Source organism: Dermochelys coriacea, chromosome 7 (genome assembly GCF_009764565.3).
Source record: "Dermochelys coriacea isolate rDerCor1 chromosome 7, rDerCor1.pri.v4, whole genome shotgun sequence".
NCBI classification, from domain to species: Eukaryota; Metazoa; Chordata; order Testudines; family Dermochelyidae; genus Dermochelys; species Dermochelys coriacea.
In genome coordinates this window covers 85,829,506-85,852,750 of record NC_050074.1, presented here as the reverse complement: position 1 = coordinate 85,852,750, position 23,245 = coordinate 85,829,506, and the positions used below count along the sequence as shown (strand labels likewise).

Below are 23,245 nucleotides of genomic sequence, written 5' to 3'. Positions count from 1 at the left end.
GGTAACAGAGCCCGGAGTGAATAATAACCAGAGTAAAATCATTTTTGGCTCTGAAATGCTTCAGAAAACATATTTTGAATGTGAAAATAGAAAGCTGTTAATTGAACAAACTTCCGAGAATTTGACATGTTGCCAGGTTGTATGTTTGATTGCAAGTTTGTATCTTTTCTTTCATGTGCTAATAGAGAATTTTTAACTTCTAGAGCAGGAGTGGCCAAACTTACTGACCCTCCGAGCTGTGTACAGTAATCTTGAGAAGTTCAAGAGCCTCAAGACATCCAGAACCTGCCCTGCAGAGCAGTGCTACTGGGGCATGGGGCTAAAGCTCTTAGACACCCCCCCACTCCCGCTCCGCTCCCTGCAGGGAAGAATCCCCTAGTCCCACCACCCTGCCACAGGGCAGAAGCCCCAAGCTCTGTCCCCCCCCCCATTTTGGTAGCTGGAGAGTGGAGGGGTACATGGTGGGCTCAGCAAGCTGCACTTAACTGTAAAAGAGCCACATGCGGCTCACGAGCCACGGTTTGGCCACATCTATTCTAGAGGTGTTGAAATTTAGTTTTGGTCACAAATGAAATGAGTTCGGCTTTCCCTCAGCATAGTCTTTAAGGGGCATTTGCCCAAAATTAATTACTGTTGGCAAATTCTTCTCTAGACAAACCTTTGCTAGGAACAGCAGGGCACAACACAGAACTAAGAAGCGTTGGCAAATCTGTTTTGGGTATTCCAAGTGGAAAAGGTGAGTGATGCAAATTAGGATTGAGGTGCATTAGACAGCTCAATGAGGGTCCAGAACTGGAATAGCAGGGTGTTTACATAAAACACTTGAGAGATGTATGGGGACAGATGGCAAAGTGCAAGCCAGGTGCTTTGCAAAGCTGTACTGTATTTAGAGCTGTCTGTTGCACACATTCATGGACTCTAAAATTGACCTCCACTTTTATAAATCATTTTTGTCCGGAGTGATTTTGCCATCAGTCACTTTGATCTACTAGTCCTTCCGCTCTTTCTTGGTATCAGTATCAGTTGTGTCAAGGGGAAGAATGTATCCGTACTACCTTTGCTGAATTTTATCCTTTGGTTGGTGGGGAGACATACTGAGTTAAGTGCCCTATCCTCTCTAGTCTATATTGGTATTAGACTTCTGGTTTAGCCAAATTCTTCAGAGTGATGAATAAAGATGATACTTTGCTCTTCTCTAGCATATTCCGTCACAAGCTATAAAAATACTATACAAACATTAGCTAACTTATACAGTTATATCCTGTGAGACAGATAAGTAGCATGATCTTCATTTGGCAGACTGATGGTCTGAAGTATGGAGAGACTCTGATTTGCCCAAAGACCCCCAGAAAGTGCCTTCTGATCGCTCTACTTTGATTAACTTGCGGAGCATCCTTTTTCTTCTAGGAAACCATCCATCCTTTTGTGTAGACCTAGGTCCTGGAGTGGACTTTGAAACAGCTGTGGGTGGATTAAAAATTAATGAATAGGTTGCTTTATGCTGTTAGTTCAGATTTTAGAGGGGTTGTATTCGTTTTAAGAAATGCCACTGGATCTTCTCTTCAATTTAGTGGGCTGGATAATGTGTGTGTTTCTTTTTTTTTTTTTCCTTTTTTTTAGGGAAGTGCCTCCCTAACCTGCTATTTTTCAGAAATAGGAGAGATTTTATTTCATCTAAGCTTAGATTTTTTTCTAGTTTTAAAGGCTGCTATCACTGGGCTCCTGTACCTCACTAATCTGGCACTGCTTGAGGTGTCCGCAGAGAGAGGTATGGTGAGTATACAGTTCCGAACAGAATTTCTGTTGTTCCAGCTTCTCTGAAAATTAATATGGGACCGAACCCTTTGCACTGACCAGCCAGATGATTTGGTGAAATCTGGGATTGCTAACAACCTCTTCCCCCCCCCCCCCCCCCGGCACACACACAACCCCCAATGCTCTTGGGGATGGTGAACTTCCACCACAGAATTCTGCTTGGCTAGTTATATGTGTTCATAATCAGGCAAGCAGATTACCATGCAGGTGAAGGTCTGTCTATTCTGCTGCTTGCCAGCATCACACCTGTTAGTACCTTGGAACTTGTCTTTTTAATTCTACTTTGATTTTCAATTATTCTTTCATATTCTTGAATGCAGCTTCTGATCAGGACCAGCCAAGTAGCGGATGTGGTTGGGGAAGTTGGTGGCTGCTGTCACAGTATGCAAAGCAGCTGACCCTTTCTGTCTGTAAACCCTCCTTTTGAGCTTGAATTTGATATCCTAGCATGAGCAGTCTCTGCACGTCTCCGTTACCTGACATTTCTGTCCACTGATTCCCAGCACTGTGCCTTGTGTGTGCAAAGTGCTGGTTTGCTAACTGCCTGCTGCATTTCAGAATTTCATTTTTGTAAGAGTTGCACACCAGCAGGGATAGAGCAAAGTCATCCTAATACATTGTATACATGTATTTCACCAAGCAATCATAACAAATGTGCAGCATCTGCATACTGGAGAGAAAAGAGATTGCTGTATTATCCTACCATCTACCAGGTAAGCATTTGATGATTATTATTTTTTTTATATGTACTAGCCACTACCCCTTACTCCTCTGCTTCCCAAAGGAGAGAGTTCATATTTTTCTTCTAGGTACTTGCTTCAGGTTGAAACACTTGAGCCTATCATATCCATGAAAAAGGAAGCTAATTTTTTAGGGTAATCAGTCACAGGCTAGTGACCTTATATGCCTCCGCTACACTGCAGTGCTGATTCACCAGGGACAGTTTTGTACGGTTAATCTACAATAGCCCTACCCTAAGGCAGTACTTATGTGGCTGGAGTTTGCAGCAGACTGATCTCCCTGCAGCCTATCGTGTGTGGATTTTATCCAGTGATGATGCAGCTCTTCGATGGTAGTTTTTAGTTGCAAGGCATTGCAGTGAGTTGTTCCTTTGGCATTTTGAGTATTGAGACTCTCAGGAGAACTACTTGGACACACTGATTTTGGCCATGCCACTTGAGGCAAAGCAAAGCTTTTAGATTTATCAGTAATCCTGACAATAGCAGCAAAATCCAGGCCAAGCAGCTGAAAATGCAATCTTAAAAGATTACATGAAGGAAGTTTTAAATATCATTGCTTCCTTCGCTCCTCTTGCCTTTTGTTCTTCTGCCGCCCATTGCCTCTTCAGACAAGTCCATTAATATTTCTCATATTTGTTGCACCTATGGTAGATGATTTGCCAGCACAAACTGATGCTTTTATTCCCTCTCTGAATAAATGGAGCTGAAGTGCTTTGCTGCTGTCTTTGTGGTTTAGCTCTGTGATTTACCACTGCTGTTCCAAGGCTTGAAAACAGAAGTACCAACTTATTCTGGGAAGGTTGTTTAGAGAGGAAACCACAGGACATAAGTAGTATGGTGATGAGTACTTTACAAATGCATAAGATAAGGCGCTGAAAAGTAATGTGGGCACAGTTGTACTTCTTGAAATGTTACTCATTTGATTGTATTTTTGCAATAAGTAATTGTGTGTTTTTAAAAATGCAGAAAAAAATTCATCTATTTTTGATAGCCTGCTTCAACTTACAGCCTCTTTAAAAAAGATACTGTTGAGGTTTGGACTGAAGTTTGTCATAACATTTTTGCTTACATTTGTGTGTGTGTGTGTGTGTGTGTGTGTGTGTGGGGGGGGGGGGTTACCAAAACAAATACTTCAGTGTTCCATCTTTGTTATAAAATGACTGCCAGCACTCCTGGGGCACCCTGCAGTGTAATCTGTGCATAGTAGCGGGGAATGAACCTCTGGACAGGAATAGTTTATTTTTAAACTTCTAACAGTGGTTGCCAACCAGTCAATCGTAATCTCTGGCAGCAGTGCAGTGTGGCTAGACAGGTGGCAATGCTACACAGGATTAGTACTTGTGGACTCTGATGGCTTTTGTCATTGGGACCCTGAGGGAGTGAGGAAGTGTCAGTAAAAGTGTAGAAGTCTAGAAATAAGGCAGGAAAAATGGTTATGGTTGTCCTTGCAGCATGTTTACTTTGAGAATGTACAGCTTTATTACTAAGGCTGTCTACACTAACACTTTTGTTGGTATAACTTATGTTGCTCACGGGTGTGAAAAAGCACCCCCTTGAGTGACATAAGTTTCACTGACAGAAGCACCAGTGTGGACAGCACTAGGTAGATGGGAGATGCTCTCCAGCCAACAGAGCTACCACCGCTTGTTGAGTGGTTTAATTGTCAATGGAGAGCTCTCTCCTTGCAGCATAAAGCAGCTACACAGGAGATCTTACAGTGGTGCAATTGCATCAGTACAGCTGTGTCACTGAAAGGTCTCTAGTGTAGACATGGCCTAAAACTCAGGAGTTTCAGCTGTGTTATCCCTGGGGAAAACACACCCACCATGCACCTGTCTCTTCTTTAAAAAAAAGCCAAGGGAGGAGAAGCTCTTCACCTCTTGCATCGTATGAATGGAAAGCCTCTGATCTTACTGACAAAATGACTGATGCTACTCAAGAAATTTTTTTTAATTAATGCTGCCACTTATTATTCTGAGACTTGGAAACAAAACCAAACTGCTATATTGAAAGATTGCAGAAGTAATTATTTTGAAAGGATTGCTATTATAAAATGTTTTGTGTATGGATTGTTTTCAGTGAGTTGCTGTTGGGACTGGACCGCCCCAACATGTAACTTTATTATTTATTTGCAAAGTTCATGGAATTCTGAGTATATTATGTTTCCCACAAAAATAAATGCTTCAGTTTTCTCTTTACAAATCACTTAAAATGCCAGCATGTCTGGATTCACAAGAACCTTACAGCAATCTCTGTTGTGTAAGCAATGATGGGGCGATCATTTTTGTTGTGGAAGCAGATTTGTGATCCCTTTTTCAAAAGAAGAGGGTTATAAGGATCAGTGGGCGGGGAATAAACTGTATGAACATCCTGACAGAATTGAGAGTTTTAAAATTTTCTTAGGGTTGGTAGATTTCAGGTGAGTTGACACTGAGTCTGGTCTGGAGATGTAATGAAAATTTATTCTTCAGAGCAATCAAAGCAAAAAAAAAAAAAAGAGAGAGAGAAAGAGGAAATCATTTTACCTTAACTAATGCTTGTCAATGAGACACTGTAGTCCTTTGTGCTCTAATGTGAACTTCAGAAGCTTCTGGGAACGTACTTAGTCTCTAAGGTGCCAAAAGATTAACAAATTTATTTGAGCATAAACTCAAGCTGTAGCTCACAAAAGCTTATGCTCAAATAAATTTGTTAGTCTCTACGGTGCCACAAGTACTCCTTTTCCTTTTTGCAAATACAGACTAACACGGCTGCTACTCTGATACTTAATCTTTATAATTGTATAGAATGGGGTTTGGGCTTCCTTAGTCATTTCTCATCTTTCATGCCTCCTACTGTTTTAGATACTTTATTCAAATATCTTATTTTAAATGGTGTGGGCTCCGTTAGAGCTACAGCTGCATTTCAATTACATTCCTGCTAGCTGAGCTATATCCACCCAGTCCTCAAAACTCCACACAGCACAAGAGGAGGAGATGACAAAAATTATGAAAAGGAAAAGCGTTTCTCCTGAATTCGAGTAATAGACCTCAGCAGATTCCTCCACTGAGGTGGATAAATAGGTGAAAGAGCTGAAATTGAGCTTGCCCAAGGATCTAGACAGGAAGAGTACTTAGCACTTGGGAAATTTGGGGTTTGGGAGTGACCTCTCATTCCAGTTCTCGGGGGGGCTAGAAGCATTGCAGGAGTGATCCTCCTAGATAATGGAGTAAACTTGACTAATGCACTGCTTGGAAAAGGTTTCAGAGTAGCAGCCGTGTTAGTCTGTATTCGCAAAAAGAAAAGGAGTACTTGTGGCACCTTTAGAGACTAACAAATTTATTAGAGCATAAGCTTTCGTGAAGTGAGCTGTAGCTCACGAAAGCTTATGCTCTAATAAATTTGTTAGTCTCTAAGGTGCCACAAGTACTCCTTTTCTTTTTGCTTGGAAAAGCGGCTCTCTTCCATGCAAATGGATTGGGCAGTGAGGGGAGGGCAGAACTCATTAGAAAAAAAAAAAAGTACCTCGGTATGAAGAAATGGGTGACAATCCTAAAGTCCATCTCCTTATACTGACTTGAATTTCTGCCTTAGTTAGAAGCAAAATCTGCCCCCTTCCTTACTCATGTTTACAAGAATGCAGTGACCAGTACTGTGGGAGAGCCTCCTACCAGGAAATAAATCTGAGAGATCCCCATCAGTAGGGCAGCTGGTTTCTGTCAATGCCAAGTGCATTCTTGTAATTACCTTTTGGTGACTTACAGCCAGTTTCTCTAACCCAATAGGATTATGAATGATGAATTTGGTAATTCCACCACTAAAGCCCTGTTAGAAGTAAATTGGCAGTGGGTTCTAATTAGATGTATACTAGATTCTAAAAGAAGAGAACAGAATTAATAAATGGAGGTAAAATGTTTTAATAGTTACTAATTTAAAAAAAAATAGGTCATGGGCAAATGTTATGAAGATCACCATGAACTGGCTGATTGGTAATGGGGGACACAGCCTTTGTCATGTTGGTCACTGTTTTGAATCTATCCCATGCTAGTAGTGAGAGTAAGCAAAAAGTTATTATGTAATAGTTTGGTGACTATGAATAAATTGCTAGTCTTAGTCCAGTTCCTAGTGGACGAATGTCCAGACAAACTGGTATTTTTGTGCGGAGGGATGTATTAGCCATGATGTCTCAACTATCTTCTACTGCTGGAGTTGGTGCATCCAGGCCATAGCTGGAGCACTCTGCTGGTGCAGCATTGGGGGGGAGCTTTCACTAGTTCTCCTGTGGATAAATAGGGAATTTCCATCTCCAAAGCTATTAATCGAGCAGCTTTCACTAGAGCTAAATTCACTTTAAAATAAAATCAAGACTTGTCTCATGAGCATTTCCAGTAGTGGTTTTTTTTGTTTTTTACAGAAAGGGGTATTTGCAATGTCAGATCAATTTGTCAAAGCCAGTAATAGAAGTAAATTGTATAAATCAGTGCTGGGGAGACCTGCATGCATTTTGGAAAGGGGAAAGTGCATCCTCGTAGATGCATTAGATCTTGGGTTTAAGATGATTACATATGGAAAAATCAATGCATCATTGGCCCTAGAAGGGCAGGCTTTAATGAACAGAGTGTTTCCTAGCCATTAATGTTTGCATGTTCCATAATGGCAGGAAGAGCTGTGTATGGCTGTCTTGAGCCAGTGTTTACAGGGACAGATAAAATTCAATAAGGGACAGACGGAATGAGGGTGTGTAAGTTCCCCCGGGTAGGAAGACCATACCGTTCAGGCCCTTGATGACCCTCAGCATTGGAACATTAAACTGAGTTTGAAAGTAGGATTTTTATTGGAAAGCTTTCCTAAGGCATCACTGGTATTTTAAGGTAGAGTAATTTCCCGCATCTTAATGGAATGGGAAAAGCACTTCAACATGATGCATTTCCAAGCAGTATTGCCTGAACTTTCCTATAATGAATTCTGATGTCACTTTTGTGTGTGACTCATAAATGGCATTAATTACTGGAGTGGCTCCCTCATGAACTGTGTTGGCTTTTTTTTCCCCTTTGCTCTTGAAAGTCTTTGAATAAAGAGGGACTCAGTGATTTGGGGTTTAATGTTAGGATAAAGAGCCTTCCACCTTGTGTACAAATCTGAATTTGGACCAGACTGGCCACAAACATTGCCTTCTAGGACTGTTTGACTCGTGAATGATCTAGTCTCAATCCAGTTTCCTATGGACATTGCAAAACCAATTGTAGTTAGCCCAGACTGGCCCCCTTGTTGGTGATCTCCACTCAGGATTGGAATAGGCCTGGAGACTGAATTAATTTCTCATATCTAGTGGTGTGGTCCCTCTAGTTCATGGCTGAGACAAATGGATGAGGTCGGGTGGTGAAAACTTGTACTGCTATTGTGCTGTTTGTACTACAGGAGTTCAGTTTCCTAAACTTTATCTGGCATCCTCAACAAAGGCTAATCTCACTTTCTATTAAAAAAAAATGCAAAACAAATACAAAAGTAGAGTTAAATGTCAGAAGAGACTTTCCAAGGTTGATTTTTACAGGCAGGTCTGAAAACATGCCTCAATTTGTTTCATTTGGACATTCCTTATGGGTTCTAACTCCTCTCTTTCAGATCTTTGAGAACTTCTACTTTGGAGAACTGCAGCTGAATTCAGTCCATCTTTCTCAGAGGTTCTCCACAGACAGCTCGGGTTACTACGCTACATCTGGGCAGCTCACTTTCTCCTGAAATAACAACTCAACTGCTCCAACAGATCTGCAGTGCTCCAGAATTGCTGAATTGTAAAGGGGTTACATTAATTTGGAGCCTCAAATATGAACAGAGATCTCTTCTAAGGATTCTACAAAGACTGGGATGCCATGTTATGTCTTCAAAGAACCATGCACAATCTGCAACATTGCATTTTCTTGGTGGAATTCTCTTGCAGTCCTTCCTACAAATATCCCATCTCCCTATCCTCTCAAAAAGCTCTGGTCTCCTACCTCCACATCACACAGCTTTTTCATTTCCCTTAACACTTATAGTTTACAGGTTTCTTCCACTTGGAAGCTAGCTGGCATGGCATCTTTAGGATAAAGGGTCATTGTCAGCTAACCTTTTATATGCACTTTTCTTGTTTTTATCAGATGTTTGGTACCATCTTACAAGTTTACAATAATAACATGCATTTCTCTTCAGTTTTTTTTCTCTCTAACAAATATTTCTCTCTCCCACTCTCCCTCCTCAGCCTTCTTTGTAATGGAGCAGAAAACCTGTCTTCACTGGGCTTTTAACTAGTGAAGTAAACAAAATGAAGTCAGTGGAAAGACTCATATTGAAATCAGTGGTCTTTGGATCAGGTCTTATATGAACAGGAATGTTGCATGTTCCTGTTTATATTTTGTCACTAAACTGCTTGTGGTAGACCCGCAGAGGGTGCACGCCTGGCTTTCTGGGTGTCGCACCAAATCTTGAGAATTTTGTTTTTAAATGAGCAACTGTAACTCTCAAAATAAATGTTTAAAATCCAGAAGAGCTCCCCAGACTGTAAGATAACAATGTTAAGGCAAGTCAATACTTGAGGCCCAAACAGTTTGACAGTGTTTCTGTAACATTCGTGATGTTAATAACCAAATAAATTCCTTTCAAAAAGTTTTTAACTCCTGTTGCATTAATAAAGATATCATTAAATTATTTTTAAACTTTTTGCACTTGTATTAATAAACCGTTTGCAATAAACGCAGTGAGAACTGTTTTAAGCAGTCATTCCTCAGGCCGTCAAAAATCTGTTTATTGTAAATGGTTTTCTGATAAAGGAGCAAAATTATTACAGTTGGCGATACTTTGAGACAGCATCGTAAGACAGTTTGCTTAAACAATGCTGATCTGTTGTAAAGGTTTTATTTCATGTTAGCTGGGGATCATCTTTCCGAATTCAGTAATAGTGGCAATAGAGTCCTTTTTTCTCCTCCCCGCCCCCCCCCCACTAGGAAAGTTTAAAAATGGATGATCCTGGTTTCTTCATCTTGTGTCAAAAACATTCCTTTCGTTCAGAAAATCAATTTTAGTATTCATGCATTAGTCTGAAGCTATCCTGTACTCTATTTTAATAATTTTTTTTCCATCCAGCTCTCTTCCCATGCTGCCCAATGCCATTGCATTATTCTCTGGTGGGAAGAGCCTTTTCGAAAACCACCCTTAATGCTGCTTAGCTAGTAAAGCATGTATACACACATTTGGGACCTGTGAGATGCTAAGAGCTCTCCACTCCTGTTGATTTCAGCTTTCAGCACCTCTCAAGAAGAAGATCTCAGGATCAGGCTGTTAGTCTTCCACCCAAAAGTACAGACTAGATTTTCTTTTTGCGGTAGAAAGATGTACATATAAAAGCTTCTTAGCATGTTTTATTTTTAACATCTGTAACCAAGAAGCTGTGTATGCACTTAGCAATACACGTCAAACTAAATATTCAAGCTCTAAAGGACACTGAGTACTATTTTTATTCCTCTTTATATGCAATTCCCTCGTAGAAGCTTAGCTATAAAATTTTCTTTCCAACTAGTTTTGCCCTTTGTTTAATATTGATTTTTTTCTTGCTGTTTTTCCTCATTGAGGTCATCATTAATTACTCCTGAGGGCATTCTGTGCCAAAAAATTAAATTCTGAGCACAATATTTTAAAATTATGCAAGTTTTATTTGTCAATACATAAATGCAGAGGCTCCAGCATGGCAGTGGGGAGCACAGACCACTGGCTGCGCGAAGGTGAGAGATAACCCTTCAGCCTCCCACTCCCCACCCATGGGACATGGATTCAGTGGTGACGCTGCACCCGACTCTGACATAGCACAAGGCCTAGGCCTGCCCTAGAAATACCCTAAGGCCCCCTACCTTTGTGCCAGGCACACCATGTGCAGGGCAGGCAGGCAGGCTCAACCAGGCAGGATCCAAGTATGGAGGGGCTTATTGTGGGGGGGGGGAGAATCCAGGTGTGGAACAATCTGGGTGCAGGCAGTTCAGATCCCCCCACATCAAACCCCCCCACTGAATGCACAAAGGCTTGTTGGGGGGAGTTCCAGGTGCAGGGGCAATGGGACTCTGCGGGGGCTTCCAAGTGACTGGTTGGGGCTCAGTGGAGGGGTCTGGGTGTGAGGGTGCCAGCAGAGGAGTCTGGGCACTCAGGGAGTGTGGCTTGGTGGGGTTGGGGTCTGGGTGCCACTTGTTGAGGGTCACTGGGATGTGGGGGCTCAGGATGGTTCAGGGGTATGGGGCTCAACAGGGTGGGGGTTTGAGTGCAGGGAGCTCCAGATGCAGGAGTTGAGGTTCAATGGGGTGGGGTTTGGGTATGGAGGGCTAAGGTGGTTCTGTGTGAGGCTTGGTGGGGGAGTCTGGGTATGGGAAGTCCGGATACATGGGGGTTGGGCAGATGGGGGAGCAGCTCTCCCCACAGTTGAGGAGTGATGCGGACAGGAAGTGGGAGGAAGCTTCCTGCAGCTGGGGGAGGTTTGGGAGGTGGGTCTGACACAGCCCCAGACACCCCTTGCAGGGGAACAGGAAATCCCATTCTCTCCTGCCTCCAACCCAGCCAGGACTAGCAGCTGATCCCAGCTCAGGGTAGGAGCCACTGGCTGGGGTGTCCCCAGCCCTACAGTGATTTACCTCTCCTCTGGGTGCCTGAAACGATGTACCTGCGTAGCTAAGGAGTGGTGCATGACTGCTCTTGCAGCTTCCCTTTGCTTCTCTGTCAGTCATTTTTTTCTGCAGGGAAGCAAAGAAATCTGCAGGGGACGTGAATTTTGTTCATGCGCAGTGGTGCAGAATTCCCCCAGGAGCAATTAATATAGCTGGGTTTTGACTATGTTGGACCAGAACCTGCCATCCTGACTAATGTTGAGTGTAATTCTTGTTCCATGAGTAATCCCATTGAAATCAGTGGGACTAGTGTATAGTAAGGTACTACTTTCCATGAGCAAGAGTGGCAGGATATCCTTTGTGCATAAATACTGTATCAAATGAGTGACCACAACTGTAGAAGGTCCATTAATGGTTGTGTTTGTATAGGTCCTTTAATTCTGTTTCGATTTACATTGAATGGAGAGTTAAAAGAATGTTTAGTCTGTTCTCCCTTCTGCAAATTGTCTTTAGTATTGTTAATTTCTAGACTGAAAGCTAAGAATTTGTTTGAAATCTGAATCTGGTCCTGTGTGATCAACATGTTTTGTGCCTCCAGAATTTTTGGCTCCTATTTGCTTTACAGTTGATGTAAACATCTATTATTCCTCTGGGGGGGGGGGGGGATCAATTCCTAGCAGACATTCCAAGAGCATAACCCTTTAAAGGGATGGTGTCCTCTTGAAAATCACATTTGTCTGAACATGTAGCTACTCTTGTGACAAATAACACCTACCATTACTATAAATGAAAGTTACTAAAAACATTTTTTCTCTTTTAGCCCTTGATTTCTTGGTGCATTTGACGCTGCCTTTCACAGTCCGTCAGACCCTAGTTCTCCAGTGAGGTTTGGGTGGGTGAACTTCAGCAAACCCCTGCTGCCTTCAGTGGGGCTCTGGGCTGCAGCTGAGGGTGAGGGGCTGCTGCCATAGAGCTGATTGCAGGATCTGGGCCCTACTTCGACCCCCATAGTGCCTAAGCAGGCTGAACTATTTAAGGGGGCGTTGTGTCAGAAATGAGAATTGATATAGATCAGTGGTGGTCCCTGGCCTCTAAAGATTTCCAAAGAGGACAGCACCTCCCTTTAAAATGTTTAGGGGTCTGCCACTGAAAAGGGCTGAAAGTCACTGATGCGCATAATCAGTTTTTAAAAGCCCCGGCACCGTGTCCTTTAGAAACAGCACAACCCCCACCCTCCCCTCCAGAGCTTCATCCCCTTTCAAAAGTTTGCTTGTAAAACCCCTGCCCCGCCCCGCTGTTCGCGTTCCTGCTCGGCAGCCCCTTTGCACGTTCCGAAGGCCGCCCCCGCCCTGCCCAGGAAGCGGCGAGCCCCGTCGCTGTCCCGGCCCGGGGGCAGAGAGCCGGGCTCGCCTCTTGCAGCCTCAGAGGCCGGGCTCTGCCGCAGGCCCTTTCCCTACAGCCCGATCCAGGCACCGCCGCGAGGGACGTGCCGGCGGCTCCGGGGCAGGAGAGGGGCAGCGCCGCCCCGCCCCGCCCCGCGGAAATCCTTGCAACAGCTCGGCTTGCCCGGGGGGACGGGACGCGGCCAGAGGCTGGTTTGGCTGTCAGCACCACGCAGCTCTTCCCAGGGCCCCCGCCTGGGGTTACGGGCCAGGCTCGGAGCACGGCTCGCTGGGCTAGCGGGAGCTGGAGGCGCTTCCCCGGGGCTGGCGCTGCCCTGCCGCCTCCTCCCTTGTGCGCGGGGCCCGTGACCGCGCTGCCCTGCCGTGAGCCTCGGCTCCGGAGAGCCGCTTTGAAGCCCGATCCCGTCGTTTCTGGGTGGGTTCCTGTTTAACAGGTGTGATGTCAAGTGTGATGCGGCTGCTCCGCTGACGGAGCCAGCCTCTTTTGGCGCAGACTCTGTCATCCCAGCTGGGCTTCGAGGAGGGCATCTCATAATCAGGTCACATTCCACTGAGGAGCCACCCTCCAGCTCTCCCTAAAACCGGGAGCCCAGCGAGGGCAGAAGACAAATAATTGCTTGGCAAGAGGTGGAGGGGAAAAAAAAGACCAAGCTCAGAGATGAGAGCCCCAGGCTGTTGTCTGGTGCCACTGTTGCTGCTGGCTGTCGCCGTGGCGGAAGGGGACAGCAAAGGGGGGAAAGACGGAGACCATCCAGGCAATTTTATGGAGGACGAGCAATGGCTGTCTTCCATTTCTCAATACAGCGGCAAGATCAAACACTGGAACCGCTTTCGAGACGTGAGTCTGCAGCCTAAACCCGTACAGCATGAGGTTCCGCCCTAGAGGAGGGGAGGGAAAGCCGCTGAAAACCAAAAAAGGGGGTGCTGCAGGGAAACCTGTGCGAAAGAGCTGCTGCTGAGAGCACTGCAATCTCGACTCTAAATGGATCTGTAAAATATATGGGGCTTCCCTGGTTATTATTATGGGGGGGGGGAGAAGAAGGGGAAGAGATTTAAATACAACAGGGCAGGCTTCGAAAACCCAGGGAGGTGAGCAAGTACTAAGTGAGCAAGTACTAAGCGCAATTTGCCGGTAGAAAAATTAAATGATTTCATTTGCAAACCCGTTTAATTTTGCATTAGCTAGAAACCAGCAGGCATCGGGGAGATGGAAGCCGGAACAGTGCGTGCACAGGCTAGGCAGTAGCAGCACCTGATTGCATTAGATTGCACGGGGATACGGCGAGCTGGGATGAGCGTGGTAACTCCCTTTGCAAGCGTTGGCCTTTAATTAGAGGGAAGGGGAGGCATTTGTTGCACGGAGCAGCTTTGCAGCGAGGGCAGCTCGCTGCATCGTTCGGTGAAAACAAAGCCGTTCCCAAGTGCGCTAATGAGTTTGCAACGGTGCGTTTGGCAAGGTTATATGTGGCTCCTGCTGGCTGTTGTTAATAAGCACCTTCACGGTGCCTAGACCTGTGGTTAAGATGAGCTGAACAAGTGCGAATGTGTGAGGTGGAAAATACTGCAGACAAACGGTGGCGTTTTTATTGACATGTGTCCCCCTGCTCAGTTACTGCCTCTCCATAATTACACCCGAGCTGTCTGATCCTAGCGGCTCCACATTCTGCTGCTTCCTTCTTATTATATTATTGGATCCACAGTAATGGTTTTCGGATGGCGGGATCAGACAGCAAAATGACAGACAAAATAATTAAAAAAGCAAGAGCAGAGAGAAAGAAGTAGGAGGGAGCCGAATGGGAATAATGATGCGAGCAAAGAAAGCAGCAAAACCCAGGTGTCAAAACAAAGCCAAACATGGGAAATTGCTTTTTCTATCCTGCTGTTTTTCTTTAAATAAAAGGTGCTAAGCGATAGATTGGGGTAGGAGGGGAAATAATAGCTTGGACTACCCCGCATGCATTTTTCATTTTTAGGAGGACAGGTGTAGATTTCTCTGCAGGGTGGAGGCTGCAGGGAACTGAAAACCTGATCACAGACATAAAAATGTGTTAGAAGGAAGTTTCCAGAGGAGACAGCATAGGGGCAGGGTTACCTTGGAAGGGAAATGCATTAAACTTTAATAACTCGCTGTTTTAGGGATTTGTTTAAATATACATCTGATGCTTTCTTTATTCTAAGCTGGGTGATGTATGAACCCTGGCTTGTTAAACCACTAGCTGCTCATAAATATATTTGTCAGCACAAAGGAGGGTGTGTTTCTTTCTTTGTTTTCCTTATAAACTATTTTATTTTATTTTATCTTACTTTTTGCAAATGTTGATCAAGGTTAACTAAGAAGAAAGGATCATCGCTTCTTCTCTGAGGTCTGAACTGGATTGCAGTGTAAATGTTAATTGTTCTAAAAGTCCTTTCTGGGGTCACAAAAGAGGGAGCCCCCTACATACCTTTGCCAGTGCTTAGTTAGGAGGAGGAGGAGGAGGAGGAGGCAGAATCAGGGACTTCCTTTCACTTGTGTTTATGCAGCACTCTGTTTAGGAGCACCTGTAAATCACCAGGGAAAATGCATGAGTATTTTTCAATAGAGACATGACATCTTTTTCTGTGTTTAAAAAGCTCAGAGGTTGTAAGGATGGCAGATCTATAGCTGTGGGGGTGGGAAAAGCTATAGTTTCACCTAGTGGCTATTACATCAGGAGGAAAAGCAATTTGATTAAGCAATACAAGTTAGAAAAGGGTTGATTTTTGCTCTCTTGGCACCTGTTTAGCTTTTTCTTTGCTCTCAAATGTCATTTCTCACATCTTCTGAAACATTTAGTATCAGAGACACTAAAGGATGGAGTTCCTCATTTCTTTCAGATTATTGATTTAGCCCAGACATACCATATTTGCAAAAGATTATGCATATTTGCTGTTTAACCTTTGAATAAATAACACATATTAGACGTTTTGGGGTATGTGTACCTATATATGCTCTCAGTTAACCGTTAGGAATGGTGATTTATAGTGTTTCATACATATGATAAGAGTATATGTTTCATAAATGTAACCAGTCAAATTGGCTATTACATCTTTGACATAAAGACTGAGCCAAGTCTATATGTTAAGGTTTCCATTATGAATTTGTCTATTACATACCTTATGTATAATTACAAACTATTGGCTCTGAAAGTCCAGTTTGTCCAAAATATAACACAATACAATCTTCTAATTAAATAAATGCTTATATGCTGAACATATTAAATAACATCTGCTATCAGTAGAATTGAACAACTAGATACAATCCTGCTTTCATTGATGGCCTTCTCAGGAAGGTTATGGGCAGACTAGAAGACTGAACAGATCTTTTCCAGCCCTAATTTCTATGATCTTGTGGACAGGAACAGAGGGGAAATTGGCTAAACCCATGGCTAATGCTAATAGAGGTTTGGTAATGACTTGATCCAGAAATAAATACTAAACAAATGTGTTCACTAAAATTATTTTTTTAGTGATGGCAGGTGACTCAATATCTGAATACTTTTCCTGATGGTTGTTCAAGCCCTATACTGCAAAATGTCCTGTTGAGTGTAATGAATTTGGTGGTCTCAAGTCATCTCTGCAAGGCAGAAAAACTGGGTATGACAGCTCTTTGAAGTGTTCATCAGAGTTTTCATCTGGCTGTGGAAGGAGAAAAACAGGTGGTCCCGTGGGTCTCAGTTGAGGTTTTTGTCAGGCTTGTGTGAGGATGCTAGCATTGCAACTAATGTAATTGCATCTTGCTAACACATTCAGTTCAGGACACTGCTAACCTAGTAACCTTCACAATTAAATGTAGTCAATAATAATAATAATTAATAAGCAGCTGTATTTATTCCCAAACTTCAATTTTATTTTGCTGCTGTCCCAGATAAGTTGGAGTTTTTACTGCCTCTTAATGATTATATTCATGCAGTAGTTACTGATTTGAGAATAACCTTACTGCCTAAGGGATTCAGCTTGTAGTACTCTGTAAGAGTGAAATAAATCAGGTATAGATTATCACTGAAATGAACATTGTGGATCTCCTTTTAAATGCCAGTGGATGATGTTCATGTTTAAAACCAATATATGGTATGGGATACTTGTCCATTTCTGCTCAAGACTAGAGCAGAGGAGTGTGTTACAAGTTAGGATTGGGGTGCTTTGACAGAGCTATGTGAAGACCTGGGACTGGAATAGCCAGGGGCCTGGCAAATTAGGATTCTGGTGAATTGGCAGAGTTATGTGGGTGAAGCTCTCTCACACATCTCACATGCTGTGTCCGATAAAGATATCGGCCCCTCACTTTCATAATCACCAAATTAGAAAATTGATAAAATTCATGGATAGAAGTAACCGACTAGTTATATGTGATTCTGTCTGCTGATGAATACTGCTCTGTGTATCTTATTGAAGGCTTGTAGATTTACTGGGTCTCCCATTTTAGTGGGTTTATGTTGACAGGCTAATATTCTTGATGCATTTAATGCTTAAGAAAATGAGGAACTAATAGCCCTGGCCAGACATTAAAGCTGGGCATGCTGCGGATATGTGAAGGCTTCCCTCACATGGTGCAGCCAACGCACCTCCGTTCTGATCTGCAATACTTGCTTCCCTGAGAGGCTCAGATATCCTGAAATGCTTGACAAAGAAATGTCCATTTAAGACTAGAGTGACCACCATAGTCATTTTACTTGTGACCTGATCTGTATTTGAACCAAGGTCTCCAAAGGTGAAAGGTAGCAAAAGATCCCTGATGGCTGAATTAGCTGTTAAATAACAGAGATTTAGAAGAAAATTGCACTATTACTTGTGTGGATGTTTGTGGAATAATTTATGAGTTAATGGACTAGCCTTCCCCTCTTGATATCTTGATTCAAATCCCAGAGAGGTTACAAGTAAAAGCAGGCGGGGTGAATTATCCTAGTACCCTATGGATGTTTATCTATATCACAAAGCTACAATACAGGATGTCATAACTCACTGCGGTGGTGAGGCTGTATTCAGGAGACATACAGGACTGCAACAGCTGAGCGATTGCAGATCAGAGGTGTGCAAAGGAAGCTTGAACAGTGTTTGCCCTTGCTGTGTTTGGATCTATAAGTGCTGTTAGTCTTTCATTTAAACATGAGCACCTAAATTAATCCAGAAATTCTCCTTACCAAAAAGAGGACTCTGAGCGAGTCCTTAATTGGTAATGAAAGAGGTGCTGGGGCTCAATCAATTTTTTAACTTTCATAACTGATGCGGCAAGCCCAGAGGTGCTGGGCTATGGACTGACAATGCTAGAGATTTCAGGGCTCAGCCTGGCAAGACCTGGCGCAAATTAAGCACTGCTCTGCGCCCATGAGAAAAGCCAGCAGAGCAGTGCATAGAGCATCCCTTTCAAGCTGCAGCCCTGTATGTGATCATGAATATGTATGACTCAGAACTCTAAGAGAGCTGCTGGGGGTGAGTTGTAACTCCCTCTTAAATAAACCAATTAGTTTAATAGATAAAGGGAGAGGATAAAAGGAAAGGGGTGTTTCCCTGTTAAATGCTTCCCAGTGGAGACCTGATATGAATACTGTCCAATGCAGGACTGGTAAATCCCACTTGCAATAACTCGTTAACTTGTGTAAGGTTTTATATATTTACAGAATCTGGTTGACAGAAGTATAATCTATCATGTATTGTCAGAGAAAGTAGCATGTGGGAAGAGGTGCCCAATTCAATTTGATATCTTTGGGGTCCTCAAGGGAAATCAGAAGGGCAGTCTGGAGTCACTTCACAGCCCTTGCTGCATTAGGGCTTGGATACACTGAGATGAAGTCTGAGCACATCCTTAGCATCCTTTTCTTTGCAAAATATATTAATTTGTCCAACAAGAGTCTGGGCAGTAGGGCTAATTTAGGGTTGTTGGGGAGGAGGAGGACGCATTTTGAGAGCAGTGGTTGCAGTCTCCTGTCACCAGCATAATATTTTTGGGCTTTTACGTGTATAGGGAAAGCAAGCTAAACTGGTGACATTTGTATGCACTGGCAAACATGGCTGTGCAGGAGTAGATGCCTATGTATTAAATATGTGTGTCTGCATACTTGGAGGACAGGTGTTTGTTTTTGTGTGTCTGTGCATACATGTCTATTTTTGCTTTTTAAAGTTGCTTAGGCAGCAGTTGAAATCACACTGTGCTATGCCCAAGGCCTAAATGAAGCTCTGAAACAATTTTCAATAATCCTGAGAGGTAGCCTGGATTAATAAGAAAGCCCTTTGGAATTTATTTCTTCTGAGAAATACTGTACCCAATGAATCACAATTAGCTATTTAAATGGCAGAGAAATTCTAATTAAGTTAGCTGGTATACTGTGCTCTTGTCCTCTAGTGTAGGATGCAAACTAAAGTGGAGATGAGATATAGAATGAAAGGAAACACAATTATCTGGCAGTGAAAAATCCTTTCTCTTGTTTTCCCTGCAGCATGGCTAGAACAACTCAATTGTTCTTGCAGTTGTTTGGGAAATTGTTTTGCTGTATTTGTTATTGTGCAGTCTCTCTCTCTCTGGGGTGGCTGTGCAGATCTGGTTCTCGGAGGCTATGCATCATCAGAAAGCCACACCTGCATGGAGCTGCCAAATGCTGCAGTATTACTAATCATGACACGAGAATGAAAGCTATTGATTGAGATAAAAATACTGCTTTGTCAGACCAAGATAAATTCCATTCCACTGCCCAAGATCAGCATTCTCATTGCTTTACCATTGTTCATTTCTCTTCTACTTCTGGATTTTAAAGAGGGAGAATACTTCACCAGTGTTGATTTTCACTGCACCAGGACACGTTTTCTCTGCATGGAAATATCAGCTAGAGAAGAAAAAAATCACTGTGCCATGGTTTTCTGATTCTAAAACTCTATTTCATGGTGTTTGTTCCTATTGGAATTTAAAACCCAAGTGATGCCCATATCACTGTTGAACTGTGACCCCGAGTGCAGTTTTGCAATGATGCCGGGGCTGAGCCCCAGAAGTTCTACCAGGCACTCCCAGCCTATTATCTCTTGTGACAGGATGTCGGTGTAAAGGACTGTGGACTCCTTAGTCCTGGCAATTAAATGTCCATACAGACACTCCACCCATTCATTAAAATCTTCTTTAACCTCATCTTAATGTTATATTGGTCATATCAGTTATGTCTGCCTTAGTTAAGCTTGGAAAGTCACACTCCTGCCTGCACACAGAGGGACAGAGACTTGTGTGTAAGCACAAAGGCCAGCATAGACGTATAGCTCTGCTTATGATCTAACTTCCCTTCCCCTTTAAACCTGGGCGTGTAAGTATATTGAATAAATATAAATATATCAGAGGGATAAATACCACGGAGGGAGAAGAATTATTTAAGCTCAGTACCAATGTGGACACAAGAACAAATGGATATAAACTGGCCATCAGGAAGTTTGGCCTTGAAATTAGATGAAGGTTTCTAACCATCAGAGGAGTGAAGTTCTGGAACAGCCTTCCAAGGGAAGCAGTGGGGGCAAAAGACATATCTGGCTTCAAAACTAAGCTTGATAAGTTTATGGAACGGATGATATGATGGGATAGCCTAATTTTGGCAATTAATTGATCTTCAACTATCTACATATCTACTATTAGTGGTAGATATGCCCAATGGCCTGTGAAGGGATGTTAGATGGGGTGGGATCTGAATTACTACAGAGAATTCTTTCCTGGATGTTTGGCTGATGAGTCTTGCACACATGCTCAGGGTTTGGCTGATTGCCGTATTTGGAGTCGGGAAGGAATTTTCCTCCACGGCAGATTGGCAGAGGCCCTGGGGGTTTTTCGTCTTCCTCTGCAGCATGGGGCACAGGTCATTTGCTGGAGGTTCTCTGCACCTTGAAGTCTTTAAACCACGATCTGAGAACTTCAGTAGCTTAGACATAGGTTAGGGGTTTGTTACAGGAGTGGGTGGGTGAAATTCTGTGGCCTGCGTTGTGCAGGAGGTCAGACTAGATGATCATGATGATCCCTTCTGACCTTAAAGTCTATGATTCTGTGATTCTCTGAGTGGATGTCAGAATATTGTAACCACTGCAGTGAATCTCGATTAAAAACGTGAGGTCTGCAGAGACTGTAAATTGCTCAAGCCAGATAACTGTGCTTTGAAGTCTCCACTGTTGCAGCCTGTGGAACTTGTAAAATAAGCTAAACAGCCATGGTTTGCCTCTCCCCAGTACTAAAAAGAAAGTTATATTAAATGCAAAACATCCTAACACTTTCAAAATTAAGCCTCTAAGAGTCAGAAAATTCTAAAAGTTAAGGTCTCTCTTGCAACATCATCCCATCCACAGTCTGGGATAATTTTACAGGAGAAACCTTAATTTGTGGGATTTTCTGACATTGCAGTCACAGTATCCTATTAACATTAGTTATGTTGCTTTTATTATAATTATAGTGTATATGAGATGGACTTTTATATAGAAAACTGTCTAGGGAAGTCTTTGGGCCAGATCCTCAGCTGATATCATGTAAACCTGCTCAGTGCTGTTGGAGCCGGAGGAGCTGTGCCAACTCACAATTTGTATGTATAAAAATGTCAGCACATAAAAGGGAGCTCAAGTGAGCCCCCTGTCAGGCCATAAAACCATGTCCCCAGTGGGAGACAATGGGAAAGACAACTGACTTTTCCTGAGGGAGTTTTGGTGAAATTATGAAGTTAGCCAGCAGAGGGAAAGCTGTCAGTTGTCAATGGAGACCTCAGGCACAGACTATAGCTCTTTGTGTTTGCACTTGTACCTTCGTAGGAGGGTAATGGCACAATCTATCGTGACCGTTTTTTAACCCGTCAAAATGTTCAATGACTAAATGGCCCAGTTCTTATAACTTATTATACAATGTATTATCCTGATAGTCTTAATAATGAACACGCTATAATAACATTAATGCTGCATACAGGGTGCACAGCTAGCAATCTTAGAAAGTCAGCTCAGCAGCAGATGAAGATTTCTACAGCAGCTTTGTCTTGGCTACATTATGCATCTGGTATGTTTTTATGGTATTTGTTACATGATACAAAGAGTAATGTATTAAGCCACACATCTCACCTGGAATAGCAGTGTAGCTGCAATGGGGTAGCTGTTTTGAGTACATACCTAAGATCTCGGACAGTATCATACTTGGAGTGGGTAGCCTGTCTTACCACCCATGCCACCACGGTTACAGTGCTGTTTTTAGCATGCTATCTTGCTCAGAGCTAGCATGGGTATGTCTGCTCAAGATGTAATTATTTCTCCCCAACCCCCGTGTAGATGTACCCAAGATATCAGTGAAATATAGAACCCTTCCCATCTAGGTCACTGGCCAATATCCACACCAGGTCCGTAGTGACTGAAAGTTACCAGTTGATAGCTGTTTAGGAGGCTGTGTGAAATGAACTGGTGGCCTATGTCTAGTTCCCAGGGAAAGGTGTAATAAATAAATACCATCAGAACTGGCAGGGTATGCCTACACTGCAATAAACCCCCTTGGCTGGCCTGTAGCAGCTGATTTGGGCTCTTGGGGGTCAGACTGTGGGGCTATAAAATTGCAGTGTAGACATTTGGGCTCGGACTGAAGCCAATTACACTGATAAGGCAACATTTTATGTAATTTACAAAAGCAAACAAATACCCCACTGATGGTGTCAGTCACCTCATCAGCACATTCCTGCCTAAAATGTGAAATTTTTCTGGGGAAGTGAAAAGGTTATTTTTCTTTTTTCCTTTCTCTTCATTTTCCTCCCGGTGTCCTTACTCTGCTCTAGAGCAACATCATTGTTTCCCAGTCATATTCTGTGCCCTAGTTAAGAAGTAACTAAATATTTAATAATTTGCTGAAACAAACCCAAAAGGCCTGTCAGTCATGTGGAGAGCTTTGTGTTAAGAAAGGGCAACAAGAAAGAGGGAGGATCAGAGTCCCTCAGCTCAGAGCTGTGGAGAGACGTGTCCAGTTATGTGTGTTAGGTGACACTAGTGTATGCTATAGCAGATCCAGAGACCATCCCAAACACTGTGATTGATCAACTATCACATATTTAAAGAGATTCTACTATTTTTCATTACTTGAGGACAGCACTGCCAGTCCTGTTGGTGTCCCCATTAGGCACGGGATGGGAGGCACCAGTCTCCCTACACACTGCCCTCTAGAAAGACCTTAGTTTCCAAATCTGGCTAGTAGAACAGCAAAGGCAGAAGTTACATTCTATTCTATGGTCAAGTTCAAGGAGACCAAAGCGATCTGTACCCATATCATATTTGGATGTTAACTGGTCACCTCTTGTGAGCAAAACAAGATCTAAGACGGGTTTGACCTGGTCAATAACCAGGCTTTTGCTTGGTTGTGGGGTTTTTTTTTAGTTAAAGCCCTTTGGCCTCACATGGGCTATGTCTTCCTCTGTTCCTCCATTCTGTTTGCACAGGGGGAATCTCACTGGCACTAACTGATTGAGGACTCTCCTGCACTCTCCTTCCCAAAGTGAAAACCTAGTTAGAGGGAGGAGCTCACCCCTTTAACTCTGGGTTTGCCATCCTCCATTTAAAGCTTCCTCTCTTGATGGTGTCATATTGTCATGGTCCCTTCTTTTACAAGTTATTGAGGAACAGGTAGACATTGCAGAGACTCTGGGTTAGAGAGGATGGGGTATGCTGGGAGCAAGAGAATGCAGTAAATTCCAGTCCC

General features: G+C 43.1%; 2 protein-coding genes across 13 annotated transcripts in view; both read left to right on the top strand.

The window, feature by feature from the left end:
- ASCC1 (activating signal cointegrator 1 complex subunit 1) overlaps positions 1-9,176 on the top strand; it is a 46,309-nt gene extending 37,133 nt beyond the window's left edge. For all 11 annotated transcript variants that reach the window (XM_043519422.1, XM_043519419.1, XM_043519424.1 and 8 more), the window contains one exon: positions 8,157-9,176. In XM_043519422.1, coding sequence (XP_043375357.1) covers positions 8,157-8,273 — 117 coding nt within the window. In that variant the 3' untranslated portion in view covers positions 8,274-9,176. The remainder of the gene's footprint in view (positions 1-8,156) is intronic.
- A 3,840-nt stretch (positions 9,177-13,016) lies between these two features.
- Positions 13,017-23,245, top strand: part of SPOCK2 (SPARC (osteonectin), cwcv and kazal like domains proteoglycan 2) — a 55,699-nt gene continuing 45,470 nt past the window's right edge. The window contains exon 1 of one of the 2 annotated variants that reach the window (XM_038408790.2): positions 13,017-13,396. In XM_038408790.2, the coding sequence (XP_038264718.1) occupies positions 13,217-13,396 (180 nt within the window). In that variant the 5' untranslated portion in view covers positions 13,017-13,216. The remainder of the gene's footprint in view (positions 13,397-23,245) is intronic. The other variant, XM_038408789.2, reaches the window with a different exon arrangement.